The sequence below is a fragment of the Eucyclogobius newberryi genome, unplaced genomic scaffold (genome assembly GCF_026437365.1).
Source record: "Eucyclogobius newberryi isolate DKJ021-1_F unplaced genomic scaffold, fEucNew1.0.hap1 SCAF_12, whole genome shotgun sequence".
Lineage (NCBI taxonomy): Eukaryota > Metazoa > Chordata > Actinopteri > Gobiiformes > Gobiidae > Eucyclogobius > Eucyclogobius newberryi.
This window is the reverse complement of record NW_027315746.1, coordinates 25,689,830-25,702,143: the sequence shown is the minus strand read 5'-3', so window position 1 is coordinate 25,702,143 and position 12,314 is coordinate 25,689,830. Positions and strand designations below refer to the sequence as shown.

Here is a 12,314-nt window from a genome sequence, read left to right as displayed (position 1 = left end):
GAGGGTACTGTATATTTTTTCTAAGTTAAGAGTATTCTGTTTTACAGGGGGTTTAGCTGTTAAAAGAACAGATTAATAGTATTTTATTCTTACTGTGGACTGATTTCCGACTATTTCTTCTGTCTGTAACAAAATAAATTAGAACAGATATGGGATGTAAATATGGCAAATGTTTTGTATGTATGTGTACTCTTATCTATGCCCTTTATTAACTTTCTATTGTACAGGTTTTTCTTTCTGGACTAACACTTTTAAAAGCCTAAACTGGGACGGGGGCTGCAAATTAGCCTGTGACTAGAAGCCTTAAATACATGACCATCGGTTTCCTATTTGGTGTGTATGAATGTCTATGTGTGTGTGAAGTATTTAACGCTGTCATTTGCAGGTTCACTTTTTTCTGGTTACTGCGGAATTAATAATTTTACTTATTAGGCGCTGTACCCGATTTTTGTTGTATTATAAAAGGATAAAAACAGAACTAGTTCATTTTACACCGTCTGCAGCAGTCCAAAGTTATTCTCACTTTCTCATTTGTTCCGGGCATCTAATTATTCACTGTAATGAGTTTATAAGCACTTTTCAGAAACCAAGGTAGTTTTGCCATCACAGTAAAGCTAACAACAACTAGCATGCTAACAGCACATTTCCTGGTTTTCAGGGAATAAAACGCTCTTCAATTAGATGCAGAACACACTTTGTGGTCTCTGTTTGACTTGAAGAGCTACTATTACAATAAAGCTGTACCGGGGCAAAGCAAATTGTGCTCAACTACATGGAAAGAAACAGAGCACCGGCTCTTTAATATTACTGTTTTTCTGATTGGTTAATTCAAACGTCAATCGCGGTCATAAAGCATGTGAAGAGATCCCAGATTATACATCTTTTTGTAGTACAGGAAAAGTGTGCAGTTGCTTGATAGTTATCATATATTATCATTATAAGTGAGCAGATTGTTCCACTCATTGAATAGTATGAATCAAGAGACCAAGTATTAACTTCAACAACCAACAACTTGGTGATGTCAAGATCTTGGACTAAGCACTTAGTTTAGATAGTTTAGTTCAACAACAAAATGTTTGGGAATCCGATATAGCAAACACCCAAGCCTCTCCCTCCCACACTCATTTATTTGAGGACCCCACGAACCTAAGTAATTCTGCTTTGGGCTCGGCGCTGATGGGAGACGGGGGTAGGGGGGTGATGGAAGTGCCTCGCGTCCAGGCAGAATTGATCGTTCGCCGGCTCCAAATGAGAGACACAAGCCTTGTCTGCAGAAGCACGAGGGCCGCGCAGTCGGACTCCTGCAGCGCTCGTAAAAGTGCGCTCTTTAAACTGCCGGGGCCCCTGGGAGCCCGCGGTGGAGGTGGGGGGAGCCGCCGCCGCGCTAATGAGAACTACCAGAGTGCAAACATGCATGGAAATGACTGTTATTCTGTTGATGTGCATTTAAGTGCTTTTTTACTGCCAACCACAAAGAGAGGGAAATAACTGGTGATAAATGGTAACCCCGAAAAGCATTCATTTTCCTCTTCGGAGGAAAACAGTGCGATGGGGGGGTGGATGACAAGACGGGAGGAGGGATACAGAATGGGGAATATATTATTTTACTTGATTCAAATACAGTGACAGGGTGACAGGAGCCGGAGATGCATGGATGGTGGCACTGCTTCCCTCTTGTGATCAGACTCGAGAGTGTGTAAAAGCCTAAAAAGGTCACGGCGATCACAGGCCTGATCACCTAATTATGAAAATGAGCCCGTTACAGCTGCTTGACAGAGAGTGGAAATGGCATCTTCTTCCAGTTATAAGCTTTACAGAAAATATGTGAATGTGTATGAAGACAGACGTACACCCTGATTGATGAGCTTTAGAATGTAACTGTTATGTATAAAATATAAAAGTTTTTATGGTGGTGTAATACACTAATATAGAATAGTGTTTTCTAGTTTGCTTAGCTCCTCTCTAAGGACTAAAATCAAAATTCCACTAAAGATTTGTTATTACATTCAAAGTCATGCTGTAATAGAGTAAAATCTATGTTGCTCCAATACAGTTGTTAGCCTATTATAAAAGTAGTAATTAGGATGAAAATTAAGTCTGTTGTGCGCTGTCTGCATCATAGAGCATTGAGTCTCCACGAAGCAAGAAGTTCACATACAAGTTGTTGTTAGCTTTACTATGTTGGCAAAACTTGCAACAACAAAAAAAATTGTTCTGTTTTTCAAGTTTTTACGAGAGACAGCACCTTAATTTGATACGATTTAATTAAAACTAATAATATGTAGTAATATGTTGCATCACATTTACAATAAATTGGCATACTTTTTTTTTTTTTTTAAATCACATTGTACATTTTCTGGACTGATACTTACCAGACTTTCCCAAAATGCCGCAGGCTATCACACTAAATGGTTTGGATGAATGATACAAATGAATAGCATGATTGTAATTATTGGTCTTACATGCGCCGCTGGTCGTACTGGTGTTGATGGCTTCGTTCCACTGGTCAGCGCTGGACACCGAGAATGAGCGTTGGTGCATACTGTCTTTGCCAAACACTACTCCGCCCGTCAGGGATGAACTGCTGTTAGAATGGGGTGCTCCTAAAACACAAAACACAGACAAATCATATTAAATGTCTATGTTAAACAGGCAATGATGTAATTTCCTTTTCGCTTCCACCTTATTTGTGCACATCCAAGTCAACCCACACATACACACCCCTCTCGTCTCCTCCGCCAAAGCCTCTAATTAGCCCTTAATTAACAAGATACACTGTGAACGCTAATTATCTCGCCTCATCCCTCTGACTGCCACATCCATCTCCACTGGCGTCAGCAGACTTCCAATCAGGCGAGCCGCGGAGGCCTGGATCCCTTTACTAATTCATGGGCTAGGCCTCGCTGCGTGGGGTCCCTCCCTCCTGTTTGCAAGCAGTTACCGGTACTACCACCATACTTTCTAAAACCCATCCATTTACCCAAAGCCTTGCTCAAGCCTAACGCTGGGAGGATGTTGAAGCAGGGGTCATAGATCTTTCCCAAGGTCAGCTTAAAGCATTCATGTGAACCTTGTGCCAGCTATAAACGTTTTCAAGTTATGTAAATGAATGAAATGATGGACATGTTCGACGTAAAAATCCACACAATAATGATAATGTTCTTGCTTTTGTAAGCCAGAATTTTAAACATTTAAAATATAAAAAGAATAAACATCTTTAAAGTACAATATATCCTAATTATCCCAAATAGGTATTTGTAAGACCAGTCATATTCAGTATTCACAAAATCAACCTTTTTTTTTTTTCAAACCAGGATTTTATTCAAAGAAAAGCTATTTAATATTTTTATTTGCATTAAAATGTGTTAAATATCCCAATCTCCAGAATCTCATAAAAGCCTTTGAATCCAATAATTAGAAGAGAACAGCAGTTTGTGACTGAGGTGACACTAACAGAAAATATAGTGTGGGTCGTGTGTAAAGTAAACTAAGCGGCACGGGTGCTTGTTAGGATAATATGTCCTACTCATTATCTAGAGTAATAAGTGTATCAAATTCACATAATCATGTCTAATTAGTATCAGTAATTATCTTGTTGGGCCCAGGAATATTAATCTTCGCTTCCCAGAGGGGAAGGAGCACAATCGCAGCAAGAACGGGAGTGAGAGCGAGGGAATCACGCTGAGGAGCTCTGGCTAAATTAGCATGTTGAAATCAGAGCAGGCGAGGAGGGGAGGAGAGGGGGGCGGGAGGAAACGGGAAACTTTGTTTCTCTATAAGTGATAAGAATAAAAGCTAAGACAGAATATTATATTGTGTAGTCAAAAACATAAGGATAACAAATTGAGGTCATAGATATATTAATTATAATTTTAAAGCAAAACAAACGTTTACTGTGTCTAAAATATGAAGTTTGTAACAAACTTTTATTTACATTCATTTTAACTTTAGATAAATTGTATAATGATGGCTAAATAAATATAGGCACAAATGCATAAAACAACAATGACAAAAACATACTTCTGTTTATTATGTCCTAGTCCTGGCTGCTCACTGGCTGAAGTAGGAATTTAACCCATAACACACATAAAAAAAGAGCTTGAAATGTATTCATACTTTGCACTCTGAGAGACTGCAATGTGCAAAATGTCAAAACACAATGGGTGTTTGCCAAAAATGTATCTTTGAATCTAGTTTGCAAACTAAATCCATTACTACTTGTCTGTGGCCCTCTGCTGAACAACACTATGTAATACTCTACATACAAGTTTTGTCCTTGTACAAGAGCAGTAGCACAACTCTGAAGGAGTAGCACCTTAGGGGAGCTAATAGCATGGAGCTAATAGCATGGAGCTAAACGTGGCCTGGCTGGAGCCATAATGGCGTGCTCTTTTTAATGCCACAAGCTGATTATTGCTTCAGTGTAATTACATTATCCTCCCCTTTATGCACAAGTGGTCTCTGGGGACTAATGGATACAGCCATGTATAATTCATTCATCATTAGCATGCAATTTGACAATTAGAGGTGATTGTTGAATTTTAAGTATCAATAGAAGTTACCTAGCACTTATCCAACTACTTTCTTGAGCCATTTATTAAGAATGATACAAGTCAAAGTAGACTGTACTTTTCTAATGAACATGAACTAATGTAAAATATATATGTAATGGCCTTTTAAGTCTTGTGCTTCTCGCCAACTTCGGGAAGACGTGACCAGAGTTTGGATCCTCGTAAGCAATTTTTAAGCCGATGCTTTCCTTATGTGTGGGATGTCATGACAATTGTAACCATAAAACATCACCGCTACAGCAAAAGCCAAATAAAGCGTCAAGAGGCTGGATACAAAGCAGAAATAGCACCTCTACAGAAGTTATGAAGTTAAACTGTAGTATTCTCTTTATTCCACAAATTCATGATGCCAGTAATCCAATTTGCAGCATTCTTTCAAAATAAAAGTAAGAAAAAGGGTGAGAGTAGTTGTACATGTACAATGCTTACGCTGCGTGGATGGGTGAAGCTGCAGCAGATCAGCCACAGTAAACACAACACTACTTCCGGTGTTGTCTATTGCCAGCTTTCCATGCAAAATATTATTTTCATCCACATTTGATAAAATTTTGGTATAATGGTTTGTCTTGCATCTAAACTAGAAGCTAAACACTTGAAGTCTCAAAGTGAGAGTCACCTTGCTCTAGACAAACAACTGAGGCTAGGTTAGGTGCTGTAGCTCTGTTACCACACAACTTTAAGCTCCGTCTATAGACCTTGTGCTTGAATGATCAAAAGATTTAAAAGATTCTTTTCATGTCTGTGACAAGCCTTTTTTGTATTAAAAAAGCCTCTAAAATTCTGTAGCGTGTATCACTCATTTATATTTTCTGTGGTGAAATTCTAAGCTTTATGTAACTAGGCTTGTATATTGAGTACATTGAACGTCTCCAAGTGGACATAGAGATGCACACAACCATCCACTGAAATCAAAAGTTTCACCATGTTGTCAAGTTTATATTGCATATGATTAAAGTATTACAACAGGGCATCTGCCTTTCTTTGGGACAATCATTTGTGTTTTGTCAGGTTTCATGTCTTTACGTCCTTGAGGCAGCCTTTGGGTCTGAATGAATCAAATTATGACCTCCAGCAAAACAGCAGGCTAACCATGCTAGCTATCGCAAGACCAACCTTTGGCGTGTCAGTATATTTTTCACATTTTCCAATATAATTTTCTGTAAATTGACATTTAAGTGTACTTTCCAACCAAGATGCTGCACATTAGCATTCGCAAAGGCAGTCCAAAAGACATTGGGCTCCAGTCGGTGTTAAGTAGAGGCGATGGATTAGCGGGGAGCGGCGTGCCTTGCTCCTCATTTCTCTTTAGGCCGGGCCGTCAGTGGGCTGATGAGCCGTGACGAGGCCTGACCCCTCCGTGGAGTTGTTGCCATTATGTACAAGTAGTGAGATAATGAAGCATTCATGCTAATGTGGGGCCGGGCGCCACATCATCACCACCATCATCATCATCTGTGGCTGTGTAATCCACCAGACCCCGACCCCCCCGACCCCCCCCAACTCTGCCATCCGCCATTTGTGTTTACGCCTGTGCGCTTTTCATTACATCCTCTGTGAGCGTCGCAATCATTTACTCTCATCTATTTGAGTTGGTCATTTTGTCTTTAATTTTTTTTTAAATTTTGATCTCTGAAAATTTGATGACAGCTATAGAGCTAAACATATGAGGCCTGACAGTCAGGTTTTGTATGGGTTTTACAGTTAATTTGAACGATCACCAGGATAAGTTGCATTACTTATTAATACTACCGACAGGTTTGAATATTCCTTTTATTATTCCAAAAGTGGCCATGGACCTTGTACTGTAAAGTTATTATACAATCTTTGGTTTCCATTGAGAGGCCAAGTGGCAATGAGCAAGACAACCACGTAGTGGTCCACTACGTAGTAGACGGTGTCTACTAGAGTGTTGTAGAGACTTGTGATATGCAGTGCCAAAACCAGTGGTTCCTTTATTCTCCTTTTATATGTGAAGCCTCAGTTCTCTGCTGCGTCTCTACAAATCAGAGCTGTAGAAGGATTAAGGATGAGGTAGAACCCTCCACGTCTGCTCTCACTGCAGGATTGATTAAAAGTGACTGGGCCCATTAATACTGTGATACAATGTATCTGTCGTGGGTGACACGGCGGGATGCGCGTTAACAGGGACGATCATATTTAAAACGGTTCCGCTCAGCACCCAGCCGAAGAATTAAAGAGGCGCATGCTCACTCACTCCTGTCTCCAGCTCCTCTCCTGCCCTCCCCTACTGCTCTGCCCCACTATCCCTCTTCTCCCAGTGATTATAAAGGTCTTCACATCTAAGGGATGAATGAATTACTAAAGGCAAAGACAAGGCTTGTGATTTGGACGACATGAATGAAAAATTACCCCTTTGTTCCCTTCATCAATTGCATGTCTAATGAAATCAAAATCCCGATCGCATAATCAGAAGAGGGTCCTCCACCCAGAGAGGGACCTGATGTGATTTGTAACCTTTCTTTTTCTAAGTGGGGATTAAAGCGAATCTCTCACATTGTTCCCTGATGCACAAAGGGATGGCAACATTGGAGCCGTAGCAGAGTACGAAAGAGCAGCTGGTGTTTGGCTAAAAAATGCTTGTCTCTGTGTTTCCAAACCGTTTTGGTCTGATGACCCTGTGCCTCTTCTACACCCAGCTCAAGGTGAGCACATTTCGGGATGGGACAACCTCCATCCAGTGTCCCTTGTTAGTAAACTCTTACATCTTTCTGTCTGTGACTGATTAACCTGTTCACAGTGGCAGCGTGTTGGCCGGTTTCCTCCCTAACCTGGCCGGATGGTGGCTATGGTCCCCACTGGCCCATATTTGGCACCGGACTCACTCAGAGCCATTTAGCTTTTAGCCTGGGAGATGGAAACTCTTTTACAGCGCCCTCAGGGATCACGTTGCTAATTAGTATTAATTACTCTTAATCTTAACCCCTACATCTAATCTCTGCATCCTCTTTGTTGGGGTGCCAGACTCTCCCCGCCTGCAGCTATCTGACACAAGCTATTTTTAAATGTGTGGTGGAAAAAGCACTGCAGAAATAATTAGGTCAGTGTCATAGACAGGGCAAACAAATAAAATTACTGTCTGTATTAACTCTGGTATGTGTATGCATTTATTTCTAATTTGAAGTTAATTTGTACCCCCCCAAAAAAAAATTGCACTGAAGATATTATGATGTTACAAATAAAAGTGATTCAAATACAAACTAAATACTTTCCAGACACCTAAATGTGTACTTATTATTAATTTACTCCCCATACTTGATGGTCAGGTCAACTGATGGAAGTGTGGCTGCTGCAGAGGTAAAGTGGATGAAGCCCAGAGAAATAACAGTATCACCTGATGGTAGTTTCAATTCAAATCATCAATCTTCAAGTTTGTGGGCGAATGCTCTGACCAATGAACTACAAGATTATTGAGCATGTAACTTTTCTGAACAGCTTTGGTGCATTAGAATGATTGCGAGTTGTCAACATGGTAATATGACTTGGCCCATAATTGAGCAGATAATTTGGTCAGTATAATAGACAGAAGCAGAGACAAAGACACTTGCCAAATGTAAATGCATAATTCCCCATTCTGAAATTCCGGAAGCATTAATAGATTTCTCATAGCTGCTCATTAGCTCATCATTGTGTATACAGCGCGGAGGCTAATCAGCTTTGATGCAACGTATGGAATAATTAAACTGTTGGGAGCCATTTTTATGATTAATTGCAAACTGAGGACTTAGGAAATGAATACAGTAATAAAGCGCTCATTGTGTTCCCATTATGTGCAATACCTGAGATAATAATTATTCTGGAGTGTGTGACACGTGACATCCATTTTACATTCAGTCTTGAGGGAACTGCGCTTTTGGTGGGTATTTTTACATCACATTATTATTTTATTTTTATACACAACAAATGCGTCAAAAAACAGATTTTTGAAGACTCTAGTCTGTAGTGGTAAATAAAAGTGTATTAAATTGCTGCTTCAACGTTTTCAACGCAACACTAGAATGAGACTGAATGAGCCCAAAGATACAAACTACAAAGAAAATGTTTGGTGATGGGACGACCAAGTTTCAGGTTAGTGAGGCTTCTAAATGCAGTTTTCTGCAATGATTTATTTAAAATGTATTTTAGTACTTATGCGTAATTGATTGTATGATCAGGCCATGCCAACTTGTCAATGCCTGATCTTGTCAGATCTTGGAAACAAAGTAATAAACCCGGCCCATTCTTACTTAATTACGGTAGTGTATACTGTTGTTGTGTCCTTGGGCAAGACACTTCACCCACCTGGCCTCCACTGTCCAAATACACTGGTGTATGAAATACAGTATGTTTGTGAGAGTGAATTTGGGACAGTGGATGCAAATGAGCCCATGGCTACAATCCAGAGTGTTAACAGCTTATGTCTCATGTATGTTCATTCACATCCACTGTCCCAACCAAACAAAAGTTTGTATTTTCATCCCTGTGTCCCCATCATCTCATCTCATGCACAATAAGTAAAACTCCTCCAGCTACAGTAGCCCCCGCAGCAACAGCTGCTCCTGACAGTTTGCCCCAGTGGCACTGAAGTCAAATGCAGAGGACAAATTTCCCTACGGGACCAATAAAGTACCTTAATGTAACCCATTAAGTCTGGTATGTTTGTGTCTCAAAGACCTCACCTATCTACGCTGCTCTGTAAAGGGTGTGTTATTTAAGTTGTCTGTTTTGCATGAAATGTTCCACAGTGTGGCATTAAACTTGCTTATCTACTGTACATGCAGACAAGTTGGTGACATTTGACACAGAAAAGTTCCACAGTGAACACAGTTTTTCCCGAATTTCCATAAAAAGATGTGCAAAAATCGGGTCAAAATATGATCAATAATTGTAGTAGAAAAAATAATGGACTAACCACTTGACAACATCTTTCATGAGCAGTTTTGTATTTGGTAGCTGTATTCCAACTTTACTCTACTGTACATTATATTTATTTTTCAAATGTTAAAATGTACCTGTGCTTCCTATGCCCAGCTGCAGTCCACTGCGGTCCTTGGTGAGCCCGTTAGTTTTGGGACTGGCGGTGGGAGCTACTGTGGCTACTGCGCGGGGCGGTCGCTTCCCTGGAACCTTCACTGTCGTCCTCAGCAAGTCGATCTCCTTCCCATGCACATTCTGCATATAGTCCTGGACAGACACAAAGCAATAGAAACAGGTGAGTATTTTCATTCACTAAAACTAAAGGGGAAAAAATGTAATCAACCCTTTACTCAAACACATTCTTCAAAGTAGGACTGCGTGATCACAGAAGAGGTTGGGTTCAAAAAACATCACAATATTCAAAATCTTCCCATATAAATTGATGAAGAGCGTAGATCATCAAACACCTGCTGTGGTGGTTAAAATGCAAATGTTTTGGCCTGGTTTGTGGCCAATATTTTTATAGTGACTGGGCCAAAGTTGAATTTGTGTCAGCACAAATAAACTAAGGACGTTTTTTCACTGTACTATTAAAAAGTTGTGTCATTGTTCAAAACATGAACGAGTGAAAATGTGGGCAGTTGAAAAGACATAAAAGTACAGATACCTTGCAAAAGCAGCACAGTATGTTCTGCATCTAATTCCAGACCTTTTTATTCTCTGAAATTCTCTGTGTACTGTTAGCATGCTAATTGTTGTTAGCTTTACTGTGGTGGACACTTTTACGATTATTTGGGATGCTCAGAGTATGTCAAAAAGTGAGGAATAGATTTGGACCACTGCAAACTGTTTAAAATGAACTAGTCCTGTTTCTCACCTTTAGGTACAGCATCTTTAAACCTTTAGAAAGTAGCTTGAGCATAAGTATTCTAAGAGATGACAGTAAATCACCCATTATGTTACAATGTCATTTCCCCTCCATCAGAATCAAATCAAATTCTAGAATACCTTGGCTTGAACACAACCTGGCTATAAATGATTACATGCCGATTATCACCTGTACCCACACAGTCGCTCCAAATAGTGCAATATTGAGCTTAATGAACGCAAACAATCTAATTCCCCTTCAATTTTGCGATTAGATTTGGTGTAAAGCAACTAGCGCCCAAATGTGGGAAGCCAAGGTGAAAATCATTGGGCTCAGCAGAAAAAAACCCACCTAACAGAAGCGGGTTTGGCCTGCGCTGTCCCCCCACTGGCTCCTCCGCTTTATTACCGTGTCATAAAGCACTCATTTCTCTCCCAAGCCTCCTTGCTAATTACCCAGTGAGCGCTCTCATTTCATTTTATTGCTGGAATTAACAGCCAGATCGAAGCGTGCAAAGCTATTAAGATGTGTGATTAAGCCACATTCAATTAGTTTCTACAAACAATTTAATTGATGTAGCAGATAGAATTAACAGAAGGTGATTGTGCGGATGGCTTGGATGGCTGCGAAATTAAAGGTTCCACTCTCAGCCTTGCCCCCCCTCCTCTTCCTCTTCCTCTCCCTTTCCGCTCTTTCCCTCCTTTCGATCTCTCCCTCTTTCTCTCTCGTGTTCATTCCTTCCTTCTTCACCCCCAATGAGCAGGAGCTGTTAGCGCGCTAATGTAACTGTCTCCCTGAGTTCACCTCCTCTCAGTAAGTCAACAGATTCATAGATGGCGAGATTGCCCCGATGACCTGTAATAGCCGTAATGATCGAGAGATAGCCCGTTCAGTCAATTACATACATCACTGTAGTGCAGAGCTGCTCTGCTAATAACAGCGTGTAAATTAAACGGCTAACGCAGCGTCAGTGCAACACGGCCCGCGTCCACAACTATGCCTTCAAACTTTGTGCAGTCTAATTATGTGAGAGATCATATTTGAAGCCCATTAAGTTCATAAACGCACCACTTAAACCTCGAATACAAGTGAAGAATTAGACTTAATGGTTGAATGGCCACCAAATGGGTTCAGCTTTTGTCAAGATCTCACAATAGGTAAACAATTAAAATGTATAATAAATTGGACATTATATCACACTCTATGTCCTTTTTTACACTTAGAGTAGACCCAAGATGCAGAATTTAAATACAGTACTGAATATAAACTATGGACAATTGAATTTGACAAGGCTTTTTATCTTGTCGTTTTCTAGCAACCAATGCTTTCTAATTTTTCAGAATAGAGTTTAGAGTCATTGTCAAAAGTATAAAACAGACTGCTGATTGTTTTAGTTGTTACACAAGTGTTTTTCCTCATTGAGACAGCACACATACAGAAAGAAAGAAGAAAATTCATGGAATTAGTCAAAAATTGTGAATTTATGTTCAATGAAAGTTAAAAACAAAACAACAACTGCATGTTGCAGAGATTGTACATGGTAAGTGAGCTATAGTACAGCTAGTTACAGCTATATAGTATAAATTATATATGTAGTATACCATGAAAATGAAGCCATTTGTTTTAATATATCAAAGCAGTCATGTGATCACTAGTTAAAAATGTACTTTTTAAGTATTCCCTGTGTTGTACCAATATCCTAAAACCAATATTTGTTGTATTTGTTTTGTTACCCGGGACTGCAGATGTAAATTAGCTTCAAAGAATATAATATGTCATATTTACATTTGTTCAATACAGATAGTCTTTAATGTGCATTGTCCCTATTAAATAAAAAAATAAAAAAATGACGAGACCTCCAAAACTACTACCATCAAAACCTGACCAATATTGTAAGATCACTGATGGAAATACTTATTTTAATGTAGTGTGCATGAGGCAGGTGTATTTAAGTGCGAGTG

The 12,314-nt window shown here is 39.7% G+C and overlaps 1 protein-coding gene across 3 annotated transcripts in view; it reads right to left on the bottom strand.

Annotated features, from left to right (window-relative positions):
- Positions 1 to 12,314, bottom strand: part of agap3 (ArfGAP with GTPase domain, ankyrin repeat and PH domain 3) — a 158,621-nt gene that overhangs the window by 45,506 nt on the left and 100,801 nt on the right. For all 3 annotated transcript variants that reach the window (XM_072441675.1, XM_072441676.1, XM_072441674.1), the window contains exons 11-12: positions 9,581 to 9,752; positions 2,463 to 2,603 (exon numbers count right to left, since the gene is read on the bottom strand). In XM_072441675.1, the coding sequence (XP_072297776.1) occupies positions 2,463 to 2,603; positions 9,581 to 9,752 (313 nt within the window). The remainder of the gene's footprint in view (positions 1 to 2,462; positions 2,604 to 9,580; positions 9,753 to 12,314) is intronic.